This window comes from Rhinatrema bivittatum, chromosome 13, assembly GCF_901001135.1.
Source record: "Rhinatrema bivittatum chromosome 13, aRhiBiv1.1, whole genome shotgun sequence".
Lineage (NCBI taxonomy): Eukaryota > Metazoa > Chordata > Amphibia > Gymnophiona > Rhinatrematidae > Rhinatrema > Rhinatrema bivittatum.
This window is the reverse complement of record NC_042627.1, coordinates 43,290,987-43,316,703: the sequence shown is the minus strand read 5'-3', so window position 1 is coordinate 43,316,703 and position 25,717 is coordinate 43,290,987. Positions and strand designations below refer to the sequence as shown.

Here is a 25,717-nt window from a genome sequence, read left to right as displayed (position 1 = left end):
GAGACGAGAAGGGGTGTGGCCTCTTCAGAGTATCCCCCTTAGTATGCCCAGATGAATCGCGGCCCCTGGGAGGACTTAATTCCGGCGGGGAGAGGGGATCATCATCCTCTTCCTCCTCTGACAGCTCCGTTTCACGACCGGGTCGATTTAAAATGGCTGCCGTGCGATCCAAAATGGCTGCCGCCTCCACACTCGGGAACGCTCCCGTGATGCCACCCGAGGAGATCAGCCGCGAAGGGAGTGACTTCTCCGTCGGGGCTGCTCTCCGTGAAGGCCCCTCATCCCCAGGAATGCATCGGGAACAGAGGCCTTCGCGCGAGAGCCGGAGCCCCGACTCCCCGCACGCGACACAAATGAGTCCCCTGGGCATTGCCCTGAAGCGAAATGAGCGCGAAACAGCACGAAACAGGGACGGGTGGCAGGCCACCCCCTCCGAAGACCCAGAGAGTACAGCAGGCAGGGAATTAGTAGAAACACCTCGTTTTGTTTTGTTTTTTCAAATCAACAGCGCTTTCCGCAGCAGCTAGCAATGCAGCACTTTTTTTTTTACCACAAACTTTGAAAACGCTTGGAGCCTGCAGAAAGGAGAAACTCCTTCTGCCAACTTTCTCCGAGGGATGGACTTCTCTGGAGGCGGAGGGGGAAGTGACCGGCCCACCGATGAATACTCCCCCTCCTCTCACTGGGCTGGGCAAAATGTACTCCGGGGAAAGGCTTCAGGGCAGAGCCCTGCCTTGCCTGCTATGGCTCCTCACTTCAGCTTTTCTCGAGTTCTAGTCACAGTTGCCTCTCAGATAACAAATCAAACCTGAAATAGTGGAGCACCTCACTCCTCTCAATAAACTTTCTGTGTTTTGTTTTTTTCAGTAGATCAGGACCGCAGGTTATGCTCTCTCATCTGCTGGAGTCAGAGATATACTGAAGGATCGCAGGGGGGCGCACCAGGGTATATAGGTGGTGCCTTTTCAGTTTCTCTCTGATTCCATCTGCTGGACGAGAGGCATAACCCAGCAGTCTGGACTGATCCTGGTACATACAGGGAACTGTAAATTAATCCAAAATATCCCAACAATCTAAAAACTGAAATGTACCAACCACCATCTTATCAGTCTTCTTTCTTGTATCTTGCATTATCAAAATTTTGGCTAAATTTCTACACAGTAAAATTACATCCTTTAAAACTTTTTACTGCCTTTTAAAACATTTATACTTATCTGTAAAAGTGCAAAAGTGGTTTTGTTCCCATTGATTCCCAAGTTTTTGCCATTTTCACTAAAGTGAAAAATGCAAGCCATGCACAATTTACAAATAGATAAAAGGTTTATTCTTTTGACCTAAAAAGCTTGAGAAAGACATGATAACTATTAATTGTACAGAAGATGAAAGTTTATTTAAAAAAAATACACTTGCCAGAATACACAATACAGAAGCACTATGTAGCAGTATCTTCTGGAAAGACAGGTTAGTACCAGAAAAAACACAAGTGTCAGCAATAGAGGTGCTCATTCAATAGCTTGTATAATTCTTCCCAAATGGATGTTACACAGATTTATATTCTATGATAAGTATCTACTCAAAAGCTTGAAAACACAAAGCCTTGATGATAAACTATACTTCTAAAATACCTTCAGCTAATTACTCCTCTTTAGCATATTTAACAGCATTAACCATTTTGGTTCTAAATTTGCTTTACAGAGCTTTAGTACTGTAGGAAAAAAATGCATATCAAAGATGCACAAAGTCAGAGAAATTACAACATAACCATTAAAATGCCTTGGACAGGGAAATCACATTAAAATATATAGAAAAACCAAAAAACAACCTCCCTCCCTTTCCCTCACAAAAAAAAAAAAATCAGAACTTCAATTCTAGTCCTGCTTGCTGTAGTCTTCGAGTAACTTTTACATGAGATTTCAATAAATTATCTTGAAACCATGTGTCAGTAGCACTGGACCTCAAAATCTTCTTGGTGGGCCTCCCTTGAATGCCTTAAATCCGGAACCACTTCGTGGCATAGAATTGCCTGTGACTTGTACAATCCGGTTAACTGGTGAAGAATTACTAGAGATAAAAAAAAAAGTTAAGATTATATACTGCATTTTTAAATACTTCTGTGTGAAAGACTATATATAATACAAAACAGCCATTAACATATCACGAAATGAATTAAAGGTGAAGACACTGAAAACTCCTTGCTGCACATTTATGTGCCTGAACAAAGATGACGAATTAGGAATGTGAAGGGTATAAGGAAAAATGGCAAACATGGACAAGGTCAGAAAAGGAGGATGTCCATGAAGGATTTTTAAGAGCAAGTTTTGAAATGCACATGCAGACAGGTAGTCAGACCTTCTAAAGCCTGCTTTCCTGAATGGGGAAGGCACATACTGAAAATTAGATTTGTAACTTCAGGTAGTAATACATGAGGTGTTATGAAAACACGAATACAGATTTCAAAGTCAAAATTGTTAATAAGAGCTCTTTTAAAGCTAAGATTCATAGAAATATTAGTGTGCTAGGTTCCCAGATTAACTAATTTAAGAATCTTTGTCAACTGTCTCAATATGGTCAACTTTTTTATTTATTTATTTTATTTATTTAGAGTTTTTATATACCGGCAATCATGAAAACATATCTTGCTGGTTTACATAAAACGGGAGTGCATTATAAACATTTATTTATTTATTTTATTATTTTCTATGCCGGCTTTCACGACCAGAGGTTGCATCAAGTCGGTTTACATTTAACAAGTCGTGCATTGAACATAGAACTAGAGGTATTGAACTGGTGCAGAAAGTGATAGTTACAATGAACAAGGAAGTTACCAACTGGGATAGGAGGAAAAAGAGAATAGGGACAGGAATATTTAATAGTAAAACGCATTTACAGTGAGTATTTACATAGTATGCAATATTGGATCTGTGTTTACCATCTGTGTTTACCATCTGTGTTTACCATCTGTAAACATAAAACTAGAACTGTGGTGACCGAAGGTACAGTTACATTTAACAGGGGTAGCCGAACTTGGAGAAGGAAGAAGAGAGGAAAGAATAGAAATAGTTAAACAATATACAAATTAAATGTTGTATACAAATTAAATGTTATATACAAAAGGCATGGTGTTTTAGGAGTCATTGGGTTGTGTCACTGGGTTGTGTCCGGAAAAGCTTGCTTGAATAACCAAGTCTTAAGTTTTTTCCTAAAGTTAGGAGGCAGGGCTCCTGTCTGAGATCTGTAGGAATGGAGTTCCACAGAAGAGGGCCAGCTGTGGAGGTGGCACGATCTCTTAGGGTAATGTGTCTGGTCGTTTTCGCTGGGGGAACTTGGAGGGAGCCTCTGTAAACATCTCTGGTAGGTCTAGTTGAATTATATACTTGGAAAGGGATTTGAAGATCGAGGGTGGTGAGTTGATGTATAGTTTTGTAGGTGACAGTTATGGCTTTGTACATGATGCGGAAGTATACGGCTAACCAATGAAGCTCTTTCAGGATGGGGGATATGTGGTCTCTTTTCCTTGCGCCTGTCAGTATTCGGGCTGCTGAATTTTGAACCATCTGTAGTGGTTTGGAGTAGGATGAAGGTAACTTTTGCTCAAGTTACTGATATCTAAAATGAATACCACGTTTTATCTTCTAAATTCCTTCTAAATTCCTGTCCTCACTGAAGGAGATTTGTCTGATGACCTTAAGCAGGCTTTCGACAGGCCAATATTTAAAAACAAAAGTTAAATTAGTCCTTGGATCCTTCATTACTGACCTACTTCATCTTTTCCATTCTTAAAGAAGCTCATTCTAAGGCAACTGAACAACTTTCTCAATGAGCTTGATATATTAGATCAGTTTCAGTTCAGCTTTTGTAAATTCTTCAGTACAGACACTTCTGCTCTATACATACTATTTGTTTTGGCACAGCTTTGAGAGTGAAATTGAATATGTAGTGGTCCTTTTAGACATTTGAGCTTTTGATATCAAATCATTTTGCTTTTCAGGCTGCCACATTTGGGCATTATGGATCTATATTTATATGGTTCACTTCATATCAATAGTCATGCTCAACAAAGTGCAGATCAGCCCTGTTACATCCTCTTGGAAGCAATTAACTACCAGAGTGCCAAAGTGCTCTGCTTTGTCAGCGGGCCTGTTTAATATTTGCCACCAATCTGTAGATCAGGCTTGGGTGTCCGTTATAGAATTTATGCAGATAGCTTTCAGTTCTTCGTGCCCAAAATTGATTGGTTATCTATTGGCAATTAACCAGCTGCCATAACAGATTAGCTTTACACATAAACAAAAGTTATTCTTAGTCTATTTCCGCCAAAAAACGCCTCTTCCAATTTTCAGTTTAATGGTTGTAATATACCAATTTCATCACATGTCAAGGAACTAGGGTGCCTAGCTTGAGCCTGATTTATCACTGTTTTCAGACTATATCTGTGGTTAAGGCAATATTTCTGAAACTTTGCTCAATTCAGTAGCTAAAGTCTTTGCTAAATTCTGACGGTTCCTGTTCTGTATTACAAGCTTTGATTCTTCCCACCCTAGTTAATTATAATCTCATTTCTTTAGGGACACCAGTGTACTTCCTCAGATCATGCCAGGCTCACAGCTGCATGCCAGAAAATGCAGCTGTGAGCCTATTTTTCTATTCTGGCAATAGAGAATATATTGAACCTGTTCTGAAAGCCCTCCACTAACTCCTAGTCGCTTGGGGAATTAAGTCATTTTATTGATATTTAAGTTGCTGCAGAACTTCTCCCTGCGACCTTGTGCATTTATAAGCCTTCTTTGGCTGAAGGATATCCAGTGGAGGAGCCCAGAGAAGTGGAAGGAGCTCGGGGGCATAGTCACCAGGAAGAGAAGCCAGTGGGCATGGACAAGGAGAAAAGGGACCCGGACTGAGGCTTTCCTGAAGGAGCCTCCAGGGGCACTTCATCCTGGCGCTTTCCTTGCTGCTCAACTGTTTTGAGGAATTGAGATAAGATGAGCGAAATCTGTGACATAGCCTAGGAGGCTAAGGTGCCCTGGTGGGGCAGGCAAAGGTTCTCTGGGAGCACCCCTAGGTGGTACTGCTGCCAAGAGTATGTCTGAGTCTAGTCCCCTTGGTCTGTGGGTGCCTTTAGATGGCAACTTATCTTTTTTCTTCAGCTGCTCCTGGTGGCTTCATTTGTCCTTGTGCTGGGAAGCAGTGGACAGGCCCGAATACACTCTGGATGAGACAGAGGAGCTGTGAGAGGCGGCTGGAAATGCCAGAGTCACATCAGAGTCCACCAGAGGAGAAGGTTCCCTAGGGAGTTTATGGCTGGTCGAGTGCTTCTTCGGGGCTTTGGGAGCACTGTGCGTCGAAAAGAGTCGACATCATAGACTATGCTTGGTGCTTCGTGGTGTGCTCATGCGGTCGACGCTGCGACTCAGTTGCGCCCGTGCGTAGAAGGCTCAATGCCGAGCAGCGTTGATGACAGCGTCATAAGTACCGACGCATCCCCTGCGCCATGCATCAGTACGATGGGAGCTTGCTTTGGCGCTGGCCTGGATGAACCGGGAGGACCTACTGAGGAGGCTCTTCGATGCGTCAATGCTTTAAAGTCCCGGGGGGGGGGGGGGGGTTTCCAGAGAGGATTTTGCCAACTCCTCAGAGGGGGCATAAGAGCCAGATGCCGCTTCTTTTAGCTTGGCGATCCTGGTGGCCCGCTGCTGCTGGGCCCGAGGGGGACATGCGTCCGCCATCCCTACAGGTTGCCTGTTCGTGATCTGGACCAAGGCAGATGTAGCACGTGTGATCATTGGTCACTGACATTGTTTTTCTGCACTGGCAAAATTTAAAGCCAGGCGGCCACAGCATTCTGATGAAAACACTTTTTAAAACAAAGCTGAATCGTTCCCTGTCAGGAGAGAAGAGCTCCGTGTGTTGATCAGTGAACAGACTGAGGGGGACCAGGGCTGCATAGGAATATCCATACAGGCACACTGCACTAAGACACTGTTCTAGGAGAGCTCTGCCACCTAGCTGCCCAGAGAACGTCCCAGACAGCAAAGCTAATTCATACTGCTCATCTATGAGAAAAGAAGGAATATAAATAAATTGAATTGGATTATTCTTTCCTGGTACCAGTTCCACTAATTTCTCCTGAACAGAGCTTTTTTTTTTTTTTATTTAAACTTTATCGTTTTCATTACAAACATCTTCATGAAATGAAATAACAGGAAAATATGTTATACATTCAATATTCACGTCATATAATATATAACCAACTTTTTATACTTGCAAACATATCATATAATAGGGGGAAATTAAGGAAATAATATATATTTATTCATATACATCTTATAATCTAGGATTTCTTTTCTAGAAATGAAGTCCTAGTACAAATTTCACCTAAGAGAGAAGGAGTGCATTTACTTTATTGGACCTTATTCTCTGAACACTCTGCTTGATTTTTATCTGACAAAAATACCTCTAGATGTGATGGGTCAGAAAAGGCAAATTTTTTGCCCTGATATGTTATAAAACATAAACATGGAAATTTCAAAAAGAAAGTGGCTCCTAATGCCAACACTTGATCTTTTAATTTCAGGAAATGTTTCCTCTTTAATTGTGTGGCCCGAGCCACATCAGGGAAAATTTGTATCTTTTGACCACAAAAGGGCACATCTTTACAACCAAAAAACTTTTTGAATACTCCCTCCTTGTCCTGCTCTGTTATAAAGGAAATAAAAAGGGTAGCTCTCTTGTTAATTATGTCAAGGGATTCTTCCAAAAATGTAGATACCCCTATACTAGAAGGTGTTTCTGTACCCACATTTTCTTCCTCCTTTTTAGTTCTTTTAAAGGGAAAATAAAATATTCTAGATACCTTTGGGATAGCTTTATCTTCATAAAGTAATATTTCTCTCAAGAATTTTTAAACATCTCTTCCGGAGATAATAAGTGTGTTAAAGGAAAATTTGTAATTCTTAGATTTTTAGATCTTAACATTTTCTATATGTTCAATTTCTTTATGCATGACTATGCTATCACGAATAAACACATTGCCAGAATTCTGCATTAATTGTACCTTAGACAAAACATTAACATCTTTCTCACATTGAGTAATTTTCTTAGTATGTACTTCTATTAACTCCCTATTTGCATTAATTACTGTGGACAAGGAGTTATTCATCAAGACAACATTATGATCAAGCCGTGATATCATTCGCCTTAAATCAGCCAATGTAAAATTATCCGGTATTGCTACCGGGTCCATACTACATTGTATATCAACTGGTAGCTTAACTTTAGATACTTCCAAAGATAAGGAAGGTCTTATATCTTCAGTCTTAGAGGTGTCAGGTTGTTGTAGTCTTCCTGACCCCCCATAGACTGCTCCTACCAGATTGATTGCTGTTTCTCCTGGTGTTTCTGGATTCGGTTGGGGTGGAGAAGAAGGTCCGTCGCCAGGACTAAGGGAGACCAAGGACACAGCTCCCAAACTGTCCTCTTGTGGCTTTTCCACCAGTCGAGTGACATGGTGGTCCATGGGGCCGGTGCGATCTTATGGCACTGGTGAAGATGTAAAGATTTTTGCCTTCCTTTTCCTGCCCATGAATAGGAAATAGTTAATCACTCGTAAAATGTAAAGGATAGACGCCGGACTCCGGACTCCTCCGGACTAAGCCGGACCAAGCGCGCGGCTTAGGAGGCGCGCCGGCGGCGGTGGTGCGCCGCACTTCCGCTGTTCTTATCGTCGGTGGGGGGACGCCCTTGCTGACGTCACTCAGCCGCGCCTCCAGCACTTCCTGCCGGCAGATGGTTCCACGGGGTCCTCGGCACCTGGTAGGACTCGGGGAGGGCAACGACCCCCTCCTTCACTCTCGCTCGCTTCCCCCCGAACAGAGCTTTTTGATATAAAAATTGTGCTGGCATTTGGAGGTAAATTTGAGATGAGATAGCTTGGTGGAATTTCCAACAAAATGGAGGTGATAACCATGCTCAATTATCGACCATGCAAAATTTGTCACTAATTATTTCATACCAAATATGACTGGAGAAAGTGAGCCCCCCTCCCCCCCAATGGCAATGAATGACAAGCTGTATTTGGAAGAATTTGTGCTGAAATTTCTCAAAAAGATGGAGCTTTCGACAGGACAGTGGATTAGGACTTGGTGGTTTCCTGCCTCTTTGCCTATTACATTGATAATGCAGCTGCTCTTGGGTTTGTGACAGTCTTGAATGTGGCCTATATCTTCTCCTCTAATGGAAGTATCTTCTATAAAGGTAAGGTTGTTTGAGCTCCACTGATTAATTCCATTGCCAAAGGGAGATTGGAGAGTGGAGCAACAGTCTTTATGGAGGTCTACAATTTTTGACTGTTGCCAAACAAATTTTCCTCATTACAAGGGACATATGCCAATCATCTATATCCTTCTCTCAGGCTGGATGCCCTAACCAAGTCAATCTGCTGGCTCCAAGCACCACGGATGAAGAATAAGCTGAGGTGTTAGATGCTTTTTAAGTAGATCTAATTACATTTTTCCCATGTTTTTCTCCCTCAACAATGTGAACATTAAAAGTGATTTATCCTGATTTGAAACAGTTTCCTGATTCTTTAACTTCCAAAGGCACTTATGCATGTAAACGCACCACTATAGGAAGGCACTACTGTGATATTGTAGAAGAATACAGCGGACCCTTGACTTACGAACTCAATTCATTCCAGAGGACTGGTTTTAAGTCAAGACTATTTTTTCCATAAGAAATAATGGAAATACCCATAATGCGTTCCGAACCTCCCAATGCATCCCTTACCTAACATTTTCATAATAAAAAAGGATTTTATAACGTGCGTAATTACCAGAAACACCTAGTGACATCACCAAAAAGTTATAAAATGTGCCTAGCCTACCAGAAACAATTTCATACTGTACTCACCATTCAAGTTGACATCTTTGGCTTGCAAAAAGGGAGGAAGGAGAGGAGGGGGAGGATTCCCCCTCCCCCTCAGAGCACATCTCTGGCCCCCAAACACTCATTTCCCCCTCCCAGCATACTCATTCCTCCCCTCCTGATACCTTGCTGTAGCCAGGTGAGTGCTACACTTTCTGCTGCTGCACAGAATCTTCCTTGGTCACCAGTGATGCTGTTGCTTGCTGAAATGCCGTGCCGGTCTGCCTATGTGCTCCTGTGAACATTTGCAGCTCTGGGTGCACCCGAGATGGACAGGCCTCATAGGCAGCAGCAGCCAATCACTGCAACAGCAGAAGTCCCACCCACCAAGCCCAAAAAAAGCGCAATTTGCAGGAAAAAAAACCCCAATTAGAAGCAACCACATGCACAAGTGGATACACATGGCCTTGGCCGGCATTCAGGTTGTAACAAAACAAAAATTTTGGTTGTAACCCAAGTTGTTCGTATGTCAAGCCAGTTGTAACTCGAGGGTCCACTGTATAGTGATAGGAGTATATTATCGTCCATCTCACCAAGATGGTGAGACGGACAGTGAAATGCTAAGAGAAATTAAGGAAGCTAACCAAATTGATAGGGCAGTAATGGGAGATTTCAATTACCAAAAGTATATCAGAGCAGACTGCACTTTAAGATAATCTCACATCAAACGAAAAGTGCAGGGAGAGGGTCAATCCTGACAAAAGACTCGAAATACCTGACAGCGTCTAGGGTTAGTGCGCTCCCTGTCAGAATTCAGAAAACCTAGCTGTCAGCCTTCCTATTGAGAAACCCTGTTGGTGTTACCCTCCCGATGCAGCCCTAGGCGAAACACGGGACCGTGTCGGGGGACGCCGTAAAGCATTGCTTGGGATTTGAATCAGTGGAGTTGCCTCATAAATGAATAAAGCAAAATTGCTTACCTTGTAATAGGTGTTATCCCAGGACAGCAGGATGTAGTCCTCACATATGGGTGACGTCATCCACGGAGCCCTTAAGCGGGAAAACTTCTGGCAAGTTTCTAGAAGTTTTAAACTGGCTGCCTGAGGCTACTGAGCATGCTCGGCATGCCATGATATTTCCTGCCACAGGGGTCTCACTCCAGTCTTGTATGTAGCAATAAGCGTAAGCAAAATAAAATAATAAAGTCTGAGGCCCAACTCCGCGGGGTGGCGGGCGGGTTCCGTGAGGACTACATCCTGCTGTCCTGGGATAACACCTATTACAAGGTAAGCAATTTTGCTTTATCCCAGGACAAGCAGGATGCTAGTCCTCACATATGGGTGATTAGCAAGCTAGAGGCTGAGTCAGGTAGCAGTGATGCTTTGTTGAAGAAAATGAGTCAGCCGAAGATCACAGCAGAGTGGATGTAGAAGGAGTTGGGATTAAGCTGGAAACAAGTTCTTTAAGACAGATTGTCCATAGGCTGAATCTTGTCGTCCTTCCTTGTCCAAACAGTAATGAGCTGCAAAAGTGTGAAGAGAACTCCATGTTGCTGCTTTACAAATGTCAATGATTGGCACTGAACGAAAGTGTGCTACCGAGGTTGACATTGCTCTTACTGAGTGTGCCTTTACTCGCCCTTGGAGAGGAAGGCCTGCTTTTGCATAGCAAAATTGTATGCAGTCTGCTAACCAATTGGATAAAGTATGTTTTCCCACTGCTCTACCAGGCTTATTTGGGTCATAAGAGACAAAAAGCTGATTGGATGTTCTGAGGGACGTAGTGCGATTCAAGTAATAGGACAACGCACGTTTGCAGTCCAAAGTGTGCAAAGCTCTTTCCCCCTGGTGAGAGTGAGGCTTTGGAAAGAATGTGGGTAAGACTATTGTTTGATTTAAATGGAATTCCGTAACTACCTTAGGAAGGAATTTCGGATGCGTTCGGAGAACCACTCTGTCATGGAGGAACTTTGTATAAGGTTCATATGTGACAAGTGCTTGTAACTCACTAACCCTTCTAGCTGATGTGATGGCTATGAGGAAAATAGTCTTCCATGTGAGGAATTTAAGATCACAGGAATCAATGGGTTCGAAAGGAGAACGCATTAGTCCTGTTAAAACCAGATTCAGGTCCCATTGTGTAGCTGGAGGCCGAATTGGTGGATTAAGATGTGTTAGACCTCTCATGAATCTACTGACGAGAGGTTGTGTGGATATAGGTGCATCTCCTATCTTGTTATGGTAAGCGGAGATTGCACTCAAATGTACTCTGATTGACGATGTCTGAAGACCAGAGTTTGAAAGATGGTACAAATAATCTAGAAGAGTAGATGTGGGGCAAGTAAAAGGATCTGTATGATTTTGCTTGCACCAGAATGTGAACCGTTTCCATTTGAAAGAGTAATTTTTTCTCGTGGAAGGTTTGCGGGAAGCTATAAGCACTTGGGAAACATTTGTTGAAAGATGGAGTGGTTGTAAGATTAAGCTTTCAGCATCCATGCTGTCAGGGATAGGGACTGAAGGTTGGGATGGCACAACCGACCCTGATCCTGAGTAATGAGATTGGGAGCTATTCCCAGACGTATTGGATCCCTGACTGAAAGGTCTAGCAGCGTGGGAAACCATACCTGTCGAGGCCAATATGGGGCTATGAGTATCATGGTCCCCTTGTCCTGTTGTAGCTTCACCAGTGTCTTGGTGATAAGCGGTATGGGAGGATATGCATAGAGTAGGCCTGAGTTCCAAGGGCGAGCAAAGGCGTCCTCGGCTGGTTGGTGCTTCTGTTTGTGCAGGGAACAGAAGTTGGTCACCTTGTGGTTCAGGTGCGACGCAAAGAGGTCTGTTGTTGGCTGTCCCCAACGTTGGAATATCTTGGTCGCTATCGAGGGATTCAGAGACCACTCGTGTGGTTGGAATTGCCGACTGAGTCGGTCTGCTAGCACATTTTGAATTCCTGCTAGATAAGTGGCCTGTAGCAATATTGAGTGATTCAAGGCCCAGTCCCAAATTTGCGCAGCTTCTTGACAAAGGAGATACGAGCCCGTACCTCCCTGTTTGTTGATGTACCACATGGCAACCGTATTGTCTGTTTGGATTAACACAGTCTTGTGTGAAAGGCAGTCCTTGAACGCATGCAGCGCATAACGTATAGCTCGAAGTTCCAGAAAATTGATTTGATATGTGGCTTCGAGTTTTGTCCAAGTTCCTTGAGTTTGAAGAGAGTTTACATGAGCTCCCCATCCCAAGGTGGATGCATCTGTAGTTAACGTTATCTGAGGGATCGGCTTTTGGAAAGGCAGGCCCTTGCGTAAATTGTCCTTGATTGTCCACCAGTTTAGCGATGAGCGAAGTTGGTGGGTTACTTGGATGGGAGAATGAAGTGGTTGAATGGCTTGGATCCATTGCGACCGAAGAGTCCATTGGGTAAGTCGCATGGCAAGTCGTGCCATCGGAGTGACATGAACCGTTGATGCCATGTGGCCTAGTAAGATTAGAAACTGATGAGCTGTCACTTGCGGTTGTGTGGACATGGAGTACGCCAACTGGGACAGTGTTTGTGCACGGTCTCCTGGAAGAAAAGCTTGTGCGAGGTTTGTGTCTAATTCTGCTCCTATGTATTGGAGTAGATGAGATGGTTGCAGGTGGGATTTTTGATAATTGATGAGAAATCCCAGTTTGTGCAGTACCTTTATTGTGTAATGTAGAGAAGTAAGCGCCCCTTGTTGAGATTGACTTTTTATTAGCCAATCGTCTAGATAAGGGAAGACATGAACACCCTGTTTGTGCAAATGTCCTGCTATTACTGCTAGGCATTTTGTGAATACTCTGGGAGCTGAGGCTAGGCCGAATGGTAGGACTCTGTATTGGAAATGCTGGTGTCCCACCTTGAATCTTAGGTACTTGCGATGAGGTGGGAAAATAGGTATGTGAGTATAAGCGTCTTGGAGATCCAGAGAACAAAGCCAATCCCCCTTTTGTATGAGAGGAAGAATGGTGCCTAAGGATACCATTCTGAATTTTTCTTTTCTTAGAAATTTGTTGAGATTTCTGAGATCTAGAATGGGACGAAGTCCTCCGGTTTTCTTTGGAATGAGGAAATACCGGGAATAGAATCCTCTTCCCTTCTGTGAGTGTGGTACGTGTTCCACAGCTCTTGCTTTCAGAAGAGTAGATAATTCCATTTGTAATTGAGGGATGTGTTCGAGATAGGAGTTTTGTGGTGGAAACTCCTGCGGGGGAGCTGTGAAGTCTAGGTGGTAACCCTGATGAACTATGGATAAGACCCATTGATCTGTGGTGATATTTTCCCAATCGTTGTAAAAGTGGGAAATCCTTCCCCCTACTGGTAAATCTGGAAAGGGGTTTGGTTGGCTCTGTTCTCCGGGACTGCTTTCAAAAGCCAGAGGTGGAAGCAGTTTGGGGCGGAGGCTGTGGCCTTGCAGCTCTCTGCTGTCTCTGCTGAGGGCGCTGTGGAGGCCTTGTAGAGCGTGGTCTTGAGGTCTGGGGGTAATACCTTCTCGGCCTAAAGAAAGGTCGTCTGGTGTCTCGCCGTGGCGGCCTGCGGGCAGGGTGAGTAGGAGTGTCATGGGACAACGTAGAGAGCTGCTTTAATGTTTCAGAGTGCTCTCTAAGCTGCGTTACGGCATCTTGTACTTTTGTTCCGAACAAGTTGTCGCCCAGGCAAGGCAAGTCCACTAGTTTATCCTGGACCTCTGGACGTAGGTCCGACGCCTTCAACCAGGCCCATCTTCGAGCACTGATGCCTGAAGCTGCCGTTCTGGAAGAAGTCTCAAACGCGTCATACGCCGCTCGCACCTCATGCTTGCCCGCATCCAGACCTTTCTGCACAATCTGTTGTGCTGCCTCCTGCTGCTGTTGAGGGAGAGAGGGTAGAAATTCCTCAATCTGCTTCCACAGGTTTCTTTGATGCTGCGTCATATACAGTTGGTACGCAGCAATTTTCGAATTTAGCATCGCTCCCTGGTAAATCTTACGCCCCATAAGGTCTAGGAATCTGTTATCTTTCCCAGGAGGGATAGAAGCGTGAGTTCTGGACCTTCTTGATTTCTTTTGCGCAGATTCCACAACTAATGAACTGTGTGGTAGTTGTGGCTTCTCAAAGCCTGGGGCTGCTTGGACTAAATATGTAGAATCAATTCTACGATTAACTCCCGGTGTTGTACATGGGTGCTCCCAAATCCGTTGTTGAAGTTGGAGTAGTACTTCATGTACTGGAATTGCTAGGTTATGTTTTGGGGGATCTACAAATTGTAGAATCTCCAGTGTTTGCTGTCTGTCATCCTTCTCTGCCTGAAGTTGAAAAGGGATGGATTCCGACATTTCTTGAACGAAAGAAGCAAAAGACAAATCCTCAGGAGGGGATTGCTTCTTGGTCTGTGGCGGAGTACCTTCTGATAAAAATTCCTCTGAAGAATACTCCGATTGTGTATCAGACCATGTATCCGCTGGTTGAGGATATGAAGGATGGCTTGGAATTGTAGATGGAGCAACTCCAGAGGGTCCTGGTAAAGGATCCTGGATGTCCGGTACCGCATCACTGGTATCACTTTCTTCCGCAGGGTATGAAGGCAAGGAAGATAAAAGATCATGATATCTTTTGGTAAGGATAGCATGTAGTCTTTTCTCAGAGGGAATCTCTGGATGCTTGGATTTTCCTGCTGCCTTTTTTCCCCGGCTTGAAGCTGCAGAAGGAGCTAAGGTATAATGTGGAGCTGGTTGTGCAGCCGTAGAAAGTGAAGTAGTGAGAAAGGAGAACATGGAGATGGGAATCAATGAGGAGATTGGTCTGGAAGCACTTGTGGACATTGAAGAATGTAAATTAGTCGATTCCATCGAAGGATGTGCGATTTGCATCGACGATGAGGCTGCTGACATCGATCGAGCAGCAGGCATCGTTGAAGAGCAGCTGGGCACGTCCATCGGCATTGATAGAGCTGCAGCAGTCATCGGCACCGAGATTGGCATCGGTATGGACGATGACGTTGGCATCGGCACTGGCATCGATATGGACGATGGCACCGGCATCGATATCGAGGAAGGCATCGACTCGGTAGTCGGCATCGATGGAGTCATCGGCATCGGCCCGATGGCCGGCATCGACTGAGGAGTCGGCATCGACCCGTAGGTCGGCATCGGTCCTACCAGGGCCGGTGTTGGAGATGCCGCCGGGATGGCTTCTTTCATGGCATCGGCGACAAGCTTCTTAATCAAGGCTGTTAAGTCCGTCACGGATGTCGACGGTGTCGATTCCTCTGCAGGGATTACCGAGGTCGATGACAACTTCCGCTGTTTAGCCACCGGTTCTTCCGGCGGTGGCAACGGAGGAATCGCGTGATGTCTCCGGTGTTTATGTTTGGTACGAATCTCAGAAACGGATCTGGACGATGCCACAGACGGGGTTGGCGAGGAAGCATCTCCCGAACCTTGTTGGACTCTTTTCTTGAGAAGTATCTTCTTCGATACGCCTATCGGGGAAGATCTAGTCGAGGTCGATGGCGATGTCGGTGCTCTGATTTGAAAAATCTGAGCCATTTTTTCATGGCGAAGCTTCCTACCTTTCGCCGTCATTTCTTGACACTGGGCACAAGAAGCGATGTCGTGGTCTCCTCCCAAACAACGGACGCACTCGACGTGCGGGTCGGTGATGGACATAGTCCGGTTGCAGGCCGGACATTTTTTAAATCCGGAAGTTTTTTCGGTCGACATCCGTCGATGATTTCGGATTCCTTCTTCGTGAAGAAAGTAGGATGTTTGTCACCAGCCGGTGACAAACCGAGTAAGACCCGTAAAGGGAAGAAGTTTGAAAAATTTTTTAGATTGTTGTGAGGTAACTCACAGGCTCCTGGAAACCGCGATGCAGCTAGCAGCGCGGAAAAAAGAAGACTGGAGTGAGACCCCTGTGGCAGGAAATATCATGGCATGCCGAGCATGCTCAGTAGCCTCAGGCAGCCAGTTTAAAACTTCTAGAAACTTGCCAGAAGTTTTCCCGCTTAAGGGCTCCGTGGATGACGTCACCCATATGTGAGGACTAGCATCCTGCTTGTCCTGGGATAAAAATCTTTATCAACTTTGAAATCCATTTGGAGTCTTTTGTCAGGATTGACCCTCTCCCTGCACTTTTCGTTTGATGTGAGATTTCAATTACCCCAATATTGACTGGGTAAATGTATCACTGGGACATGCTAGAGATAAATTTCCTGGATGGAATACTTGAGTTTTATGGAGCAATTGGTTAAGCAATTTTAGATCTAATTCTCAGTGGAGCACAAGATTTGGTGAATGAGGAAACGGTGGTTGGGCCGTTTGGCAATAGTGATCATAATATGATCAAATTTGAATTAATGACTGGAAGGGGGGGGGCAGTAAGAAAATCCATGGCTCTAACTTTCAAAAGAGGAACTTTGATAAAATGAGAAAAATAGTTAGAAAAAAACTGAAAGGAGCACCAACAAAGGTAAAGTGTGCAAGAGGCGAGGACATTGTTAGAAAATACCATCCTAGAAGCACAGTCCAGATGTATTCCACACATTAAGGTGGAAAAAAGGCAAAACGACTACTGGTATGGTTAAAAGGTGAAGTGAACGAGGCTATTTTAGCCAAAAGATCTTCATTCAACAATTGGAAGAAGGATCCAACAGAATAGGATAAAACATAAGCAATGGCAAGTTAAATGTAAGACATTGATAAGACAGGCCAAGATACAATTTGAAAAGAAGTTGGCCAGAGGCAAAAACTCAGTAAAAACTTTTTAAAATATATCTGAAGCAGAAAGCCTGTGAGGGAGTAAGTTGGACTGTTAGATGATCGAGGGGTTAAAGGGGCACTTAGAGAAGATAAGGCCATCGTGGAGAGGATAAACTATTTCTTTGCTTCAGTGCTTACTGAAGAGGATATTGGGGAGATACCCGTTCCAGAGAAGGTTTTCATGGGTGATGATTCAGATCAACTGAACCAAATCATGCTGAACCTGGAAGATGTGGTAGGACTGATTGACAAAAAAAGAGTAGTAAACCACCTGGACTGGGTGGTATACACCCCAGGGTTCTGAAGGAACAATGGAGAAATTACTTACCTTCTCAGTGAAAGGGAGTGGGCAGTGGAGTGCCTCAGGGATCTGTACTGGGACCCGTGTTTTCAATATATTTATAAATGATCTGGAAAGGAATACGATGAGTGATGTAATCAAACTGGCAGATGAAACAATGTGGATAAGTGCAAGGTGATACATATAGGGAAAAATAATCCAAGCTATAGTTACACAATTTTAGGTTTCATATTAGGAGCTACCACCCAAGAAAGATCTAGGCATCATAGTGGATAACACATTTAAATCGTCGGTTCAGTGTGCTGCAGCAGTCAAAAAAGGAAACAGAATGTTGGGAATTATTAGAAAGGTTAACAAAACGGAAAAATGTCATAATGCCTCTATTGCTCCATGCTGAGATCGCACCTTGAATACTGTGTACAATTCTGGTTGCTGCATCTCAAAAAAAGATAGCTGCGATGGAGAAAGTACAGAGAAGGGCGACTAAAATTTTAAAGGGGATGGAACAGCTCCCTTATGAGAAAAGACTTAGGAGGTTAGGACTGTTCCACTTGGAGAAGAGACAGCTGAGGGAGGATATGATAGAGGTGTTTAAAATCATGAGAGGTCTAGAACGGATAAATGTGAATCAGTTATTTAATCTTTCGGATAATAAAATGACTAGGGGGCACTCCATGAAGTTAGCATGTGGCACATTTAAAACTAATCGGAGAAATTTCTTTTCACTCAACGCACAATTAAACTCTTTGTGGCCAGGAGATGTGGTTAGTGCAGTTAGTGTAGCTGGGTTTAAAAAAGGATTGAATAAGTTCATTACCTGCTATTAATCAAGTTTACTTAGGGAATAGTCACTGCTATTAATTGCATCAGTAGCATGGGATCTTTAGTGTTTGGGTAATTGCCAGGTTCTTGTGGCCTGGATTGGCCTCTGTTGGAAACGGGGTGCTGGGCTGGATGGACCCTTGGTCTGACCCAGCATGGCAATTTCTTATGTTCTTACGGAGTGCTATTGGCAATGATAAGGCAGCCTGAAATCACAGCAGGTGGTTGTGGAAGGAGTTGGGCATTATACTGGAAAAAAAATCTTTCAAGACAGATTGTCCAAAGGCAAGTCTTGATGGCCTTCCTTATCTAAGCAGAGTGGGCTGCGAATGTGTGTCGCAGCCTAGCAGATGTCGGCGATTGGTAATGAATGATAAGTGTGCTACCGATGTTGCCATGGCCCTTACAAAATGTGCCTTCACTCACCCCTGGAGAGGAAGGCCTGCTTTCTCATAGCAGAATTCAATACAGTCTGCTAGCCAGTTGGAGAGAAAGTTTGCTTGCCCACTGCAACTCCCAGCTTGTTTTTATCAAAAGAAAAAGATTTGGGTGGATTTCCTATGGACTGCAGTGCAGTCTAGATAGAATGCAAGTGCACGCTTACAGTCCAAGGTGTGCAAAAACCTCTCGCCCTGGTGAGAGTGAGGCCTTGGGAAAAGAGTAGGCAGACTATAGACTGAGTAAGGGGAGAGACTGTCCACTTTAGAAAGAAATTTAAGGTGAGTACAGAGGACCACTCAGTCACGGAGGTACCTAGTATAGGGTGAGTATGCAACACGGGCTTGTAACTCACTGACCCTTTTAGCAGATGTAATGGCTACGAGGAAAAGAATTTTCCATGTTAGAATTTTTTTATGGCAAAGGCTCAAATGGGGAACGCATGAGCCTTGTGAGCACATTTAGGTCCCATTCCGTAACCGGTGATCGTAGAGGTGGCTTAAGTTGTAGAAAGCCCATAAGCAGACTCATAAGGGGTTGTGCCATTATCAGGGCATCCCCTACGCCCTGGTGGTACGCTGAAATGGCACTGAGGTGTACCTGTGCAGAGGATGTCTGGAGACCAGAATCCGAAAGGTACCCTATATAGCCTAATAGAGATGGAGTGGGGCAGGAAAAGGGGCCAATACATTTGTGTTCACCATTTGGTAAATCCTGTCAATTTCGAATGGTAAGATTTACATGTGGATGGTGTTCGTGAAGCTACAAGTACCTGAAAAACATTAGTGAAAAGATCTGAATGTTTGGATGGTATAAATTTCCGTGATTTTGTGTTATGAGACTGAGCTGTGGACAGGCAAATTGATTCCTGGACTGATAGGTCAAGAAGTATGGGGAAGCATACTTGAGGCCATTATGGTGTTATGAGAATCATTAAACCCCTGTTCTGCTGTAGCTTCAGGAGAGCTTTTTGGCTATGAGCGGCATCGGAGGAGACGTATATAGGAGGCCTTTGTTCCAGGGGCGAGCAAAGGTGTCCATGGCTAGTGCGTGTCATTGCCTGTGTAGGGAGCAGAATCTGTCCACTTTGTGGTTCAATTTGGACACAAAGAGGTTGGTTGACCTCAGCGCTAGAAGATTTTGCTCGCTACACAAGGTTTGAGACACCACACGTGGAGATGGAGACATCGATTGAGATGGTTTGCTAGTACGTTCGGTATGCCTGTTAGATAAGTGGCCCGGAGATGAATGGAGTAGGCAAGGGCCCAGGCCCAGATCTGCACGGCTTGCTAGTAGAGCCAATAAGAGCCTGTGCGTCCCTGCTTGTTCTGAGTATCACACTGCCACTATGTTGTCTGTATACACACAGTTTTGTGTGATTCAGTGTTTGAAGGCATAAAGGGCATAATATATGGCTTGAAGCTCCAGGAAGCTGATCTGAGACTGTTCGAGGGGAGTCTACACATCTTGGGTTTGGAGGGTGTTAATACAAGCTCCCCAACCCAAGATGGATGCGACCGTGGCCAAGGTCACCTGAGGAATTGGTTACTGGATCGGTGACATGGATCAGGGATGAAAGTGGTTAAACGGCTTAGAGCCACTGAAATTTTAAAGTCCACTGAGTTTTTCCCATGGCTAGTCTGGCCACAGGAGTGACATGGACCGTGGAAGCCATGCTGCCCAGCAATGGGAAGAATTGATGGGCTGAGGCTATGTTGCAAGCGCGCAGAGATGTGGACAGTTTGATAGGATGTCTGCGCGGTTGTTGGGCAGGGAGGCCTTTTGGACTGTAGTGTCCAGATCTGGTCCGATGGAGGCAAGGAGATGAGACTGATCCATATGGGATTTATGGTAGCTGATCAGAAATCCCAGCAAATTTAGTAGATTTATAGTGAGTCAGAGAATTTAGAGTTCCTTGTTTGGATTGACTCCTTATCAGGCAGTCGTTCAGGAGAAGAAACACATGAATGCTGTTTTTTCATAGATGAGCGGCAATCACTACTAGGCATTTGGTGTACTACACGAGGTGTCGAAGCTAGTTCGAATGGCAGAACTTGGAATTGAAAATGCTGTTGACTCACTGTAAAGCGTATTGAAGGTCCAGAGAATAGAGACAATCTCCTTGTAGTAAGGGAAGCATGGTGCTGAGGGACACCATACTGAACTTTTCTTTCTGAAAAAATTTGTTGAGATTTCAGAGGTCCAGGATGGGTGGAGGGCGCCTGTTTTCCTTGGAAGCAGGAAATGCTGTTTATCAGCTATGTTTGACACAACACTGAGGAAACCTCAATGCCATCAACATGAAGTTCGAACATGTGATTACTTCGAAACGTCCTCCCGTTGACAGCAACAGGACTCAGTGCTAGATTGTGAACCTGGCTTACGTCCCCTGATTTATGGCCTGAAGTCCAAGATAAACTAGCTAATCTGTATGCACCACAGATCATCTCTTCATGCACAAGGTCCAGCAGACAGTGCCTCAATTGCAAGACCACCGTGAGACCCTGTGACAGCTCTACATTTCTTGCAAATCCTCCCTCCTCGGCTAGAAAACCAGCGAAGAGGGATACTAGAAGGACCTTTTACCACTCACACAAGTTTTAACCAGCACCCGCATGAGACCAACCAAAAAGCTCGTACACGTCAACAACTGATATCCAGATCACACCAGCTCCACCAGCTCCACCAGTCGGCTTCTGGATTTTGAAACCTTGCCAGAGAACAGAACAGTCCATCCTATTGAGGACCAGGGCTCGGGACACCGTTCCCCGGACACAGCAAGGCAGAGGATCTTAATACCGCTAATATGTGACACCAACATGGATCCCCGGAAGATTTTACGACCTAGACCCTCCAGAAAACGTCTTGTCCTCTTTAGTGACCAGATCGAAAGGAAAATTAGTTCTTACCTGTTAATTTTCGTTCCTGTAGTCCCAAGGATCAGTCCAGACTGCTGGGTAATGCCTCCCCTCCAGCAGATGGAGTCAGAGAAAAGCTGAAAAGCACCTCCCATATAACCCGGGGTGCCACCTGCAATCCCTCAGTATTATCGATATCAAAGCAGAATGAATGGCTGTCGCTACAATTTTCATAGTATATCATGCGTAAACACACTTTATCAACTAATGACTAGATCAAATTAAAAATAAACCTGTTAAAAAGGTAGAACGTGCATGAACGTGTAAGAAGAACAATTAGAACTATAGTAGTGCTGCAAAAATAAACTGACTTGCATCATTTATTTACTTTATTTATTTAATACATTTATATACCGTTTCACCAAATACTAGAAATGACCGAAGCGGTTTACAATATTTTCAAAAGAAAATTTAAAATAAAGTAAGTTTATAGAAAATAAAATAAAAACGGATATGAAATAAAACTTACTAATTAAAATAAAAACCAAAATTACATTAAAACATCATGATCAAATCCAACAAACCAAAAATTTAAAAAAACGGATGTAACTTAACATTAATTTATAAAAAGAAACTTAAATAAAAAACTACAGTTTGCAACTTATTTGATATTGGTTGACAGCTAAACGACTAACCTTTCTAAATAGTATATGGAGTAATGAAGGCTTCTTTGAAAAAATGAGTTTTTAAGGCTTTTTAAAATTATTTTTTTATTATAAATTTGCCTTAAATGGTCAGGCAAGGCGTTCCACAATATGGGTCCCGCAACTGAGAATGCTCTATGTCTGGTGACGTTTAAGGCGGCCTTTTTTACTGAAGGGACTTCTAGGAGATTTCTTCCTTTTGATCTAAGATCCCTAGGAGGTTTATAAATTCTGAGTTCGGAACAGAGCCAGGTAGAATCAATATTGTTTAGTAGCGAGTGAATAAGATTAAGAATCTTGTATTTTATTCGATACTTTACCGGCAACCAATGTAATTTCTGTAAAACTGGGGAAATGTGTTGCCTCATTGGAGTAGCTGTAAGTAGTCTCGCTGCAGAATTTTGAATAATTTGAAGCGGTTTAATGGTGGATTCGGGTAAGCCTAAATATAGGCCATTACAATATAGTCTATACCAGAAAGAATTAAGGCTTGCAAGACTGATCTGAAATCATTGAAAAATAATAAGGGTCTTAATCTTTTTACCACATGTAACTTAAAGAATGAATTTTTCACAACCTTAGTGATGTGTAGTGTAAGTGATAAATTTGAATCAATCCAAACTCCCAAGTTCCGGGTGATTTTGGCATGCTGGGCATGCTCAGTGTGCCAGTCAAAGTTTCTAGAAACTTTGACAAAAGTGTTCCGTAATTGGGCTCCGCCTAATGACGTCTCCCATATGTGAGGACTACCATCCTGCTTATCCTGGGAGAATAATATGATCACATTGAAAATTACCTTAGCCTCATCAAAATTAGGCGATTTTCAATAGGATAAATTCCAGGACCATCATAAATCTGACCCTGATCTGTGCACTGAGAGGAAAATTATCTTGTGTCTTGACAAATTGATTGAATCACTGTAAAAGTAATTTTCTGCTGTGTTGAAAAGTGCTAAAAATCAGCTATTACTTCAAACAAAACTTCCTTACCTTGAATGTGGAGACATTATGCCTCCAGCACGTCCATCTCCCATTCTCCTTGCATCATGATATCCACTGCCTTGTGAACTAGGTCCATGCCATTCCTTTCTTGGTCCACTACTGTCACGACCATGACGTTCCACAACTTGCCTACTTTCACCAAAATGCTGGGATACAAAATATAAGTTGTTTTTCAAGATGACTTGTATTCTTTGCAAGTTATTTTTATATAAACTAGAAATAAACTTCAAATAAAACTTGTCTCATTTGATAAACTATTCCTCAGCTTAACAGCTCTGGGAAATGTGGTATACCTCAAAGAAATATTTTTTGCACTAGCTGGCTTGGCAGAAGCACAAAACACTGGAGATTGGCTTGGGTTTTTGGTTCACGAGAATTAAGTCGAATGGATCAATTCTTGTATCTCACAAATAACCCATGCAAGAATAGCACAGAGTCCTCAGTCTTTGAAGCTGTTTACCTTTTGTCTTCAATAGCATGAAAAGTTATGTAAAGACTACAAATCAGAAACCTTGGGGAAATCATACATGAGTCATGGAAATCGAAGTCTTTTTAGTAAGCACTGTTGTCAGAACCAACATTCCCACTATCAACATGTATGAGAAAATGTGTTTTGCTTCTGTGTTGTGAAGTGCTATTGCACTGGATATTTGGTAAGAATTAATCTTAACATTTCATTAGAAGGTGAAGACCCAGCTCTTCCAGCAAGTTTTCATGTAACCTGTAAGGGGGCAGAACTTGTGGACTACAGGGATTTGGTCAGGATGGAGGTATTCTATCAATGCTTCTCTTTTTCAGAGGGGGTTGTTTGTGCAAGAAAGAAGATTAAGAGGGTGGGGGTGTGATATGAGTTTCAAGGTTTGTGAGGGAAATGGGGCGAAAGAGGGTTTTGTTAAAAAATGTGTACTATCTTTTTGCTTTAAATGTTGTGGTTATATGTATTTTAAGTAAAGTTGCTATTGTGGTTTTTTTGTTGTAATAGGCTTTCTGGATTCATGAGGTGAAGGAGATAATCAAATCTGAATTGTAAGTCAGATGAGAAACAGCAAGACTACATTCCATGCACAGCATTAATATAAAAACTCCAGTTCTGCCCTTTGATTTTGAGACCAAAAATTTATTACCGTATTTTTCGCTCCGTAAGATGCAACCCCTCCCACCCCAAAAGTGGGGCGAATATTAAAAAAAAATCTCCTATGATATAGTAAGGGCAAAGGACCGTTGGCGCCATTTTGATTACTGGCAGCCGACAGCCCAAGTGCAGATCGCTCCCGGACCCCTGCTGGACCACCAGGGACTTTTGGCAGGTCGTTGGGGGGGGGGGGGGGGGGGGGGGGTGTCAGGAGGGGGGGGGGGTTTGTAGTTAATTAAATTTAAAGGGTTGGGATGGGGTCCCCACAGAAAAGAGAATGACAGTTTTCTGTTCTGGGAAGTGGACCGAAATGGCCCTCCCAGAACTGAAAACGAAATGGGGACAAAAAATTTTTATGCACTCCCCTAATTTGCTCCATAAGACACACAGACACCCGGGAACAGAGCTGGTTTAGCACACCATTTTTTAAATTATTTTTTTTTTTAATTTTCCCCCTCTGAATCCTAGGTGCGTCTTATGGTCAGGTGTCTTATGGAATGAAAAATACAGTATATTAAAAATGCATTGTGGTAAATGGCAAGACCAAAATGAATCATAAATGCAATAATTTTTTTTCACAAATCACATTACCATAATGGTGGGTCTGCTCTAAGCATGATCCTGGAAAGCTACTAACCTTTAAAAAGGAGATAGAGCAGCTTTTAAACTAGAGCAAAGGGGAAAGCCGACAGTCGCTCAGCAGCGCATGGTTCGGAGAGAGTTATCTTCAAAGGATACTAATGATGCATTAGAATTAGGGCATCCCAACAGTGAGGTTCCAATAATTAGAAAAATAGTCCAAGTGCCTGTAACTAAAAACTCACCTGAGTTAAAAAATTCTAACTTATCCCTACCAATTAAAAAGCAGAATGAAAATACAAACAAAAAACAAACTTTGAAATGTTTGTATGCTAATGCCAGAAGTCTAAGAAGTAAGATGGGAGAATTAGAATGTACAGCAGTGAATGATGACAGACTTAATTGGCATCTCAGAGACATGGTGGAAAGAGGATAACCAATGGGACACTGCTATACCGGGGTACAAATTATTTCGCAATGACAGAGAGGAGCAACCGGGAAGAGGTGTGGCACTTTATGTCCGGGATGGCATAGAGTCCAACAGGATAAACATCCTGCATGAGACTAAATACAAAATTGAATCTTTATGGGTAGAAATCCCTTGTGTGGCGGGGAAGACTATAGTGATAGGGGTATACTACGTCCACCTGGTCAAGATGGTGAGATGGACAGTGAAATGCTAAGAGAAATTAGGGAAGCTAACCAAATTGGTAATGCAGTAATAATGGGAGACTTCAATTACCCCAATATTGACTGGGTAAATGTATCATCAGGACATGCTAGCGAGATAACATTCCAGGATGGAATAAATGATAGCTTTATGGAGCAATTGGTTCAGGAACAGACAACAGAGGGAGCAATTTTAGATCTAATTCTCAGTGGAGCACAGGACTCTGTGTCTCTCACAGATGGTGAGGTGGTGGGGCCGCTTGGCAATAGTGATCATAATATGATCAATAGTGATCATAATATGATCAAATTTGATTTAATGACTGGAAGAGGAACAGTTTGCAAATCCAAGCCTCTCGTGCTAAACATTCAAAAGGGAAACTTTGATAAAATGAGAAAAATTGTTAGAACAAAACTGAAAGGAGCAGCTACAAAAGTAAAAAATGTCCAAGAGGCGTGGTTCATTGTTAAAAAATACCATTCTAGAAGCACAGTCTTGATGTATTCCACACATTAAGAAAGGTGGAAGGAAGGCAAAATGATTACCGGCATAGTTAAAAGGGGAGGTGAAAGAAGCTATTTTAGCCAAAG

General features: G+C 43.2%; 1 protein-coding gene across 1 annotated transcript in view; it reads right to left on the bottom strand.

Moving 5' to 3' along the window:
• Nucleotides 1-1,364: 1,364 nt before the first annotated feature.
• SLTM (SAFB like transcription modulator) overlaps nucleotides 1,365-25,717 on the bottom strand; it is a 399,249-nt gene continuing 374,896 nt past the window's right edge. The window contains 2 exon segments of the mRNA XM_029574499.1: nucleotides 1,365-2,061; nucleotides 22,735-22,892. Of these exon segments, the coding sequence (XP_029430359.1) occupies nucleotides 1,956-2,061; nucleotides 22,735-22,892 (264 nt within the window). The 3' untranslated portion in view covers nucleotides 1,365-1,955.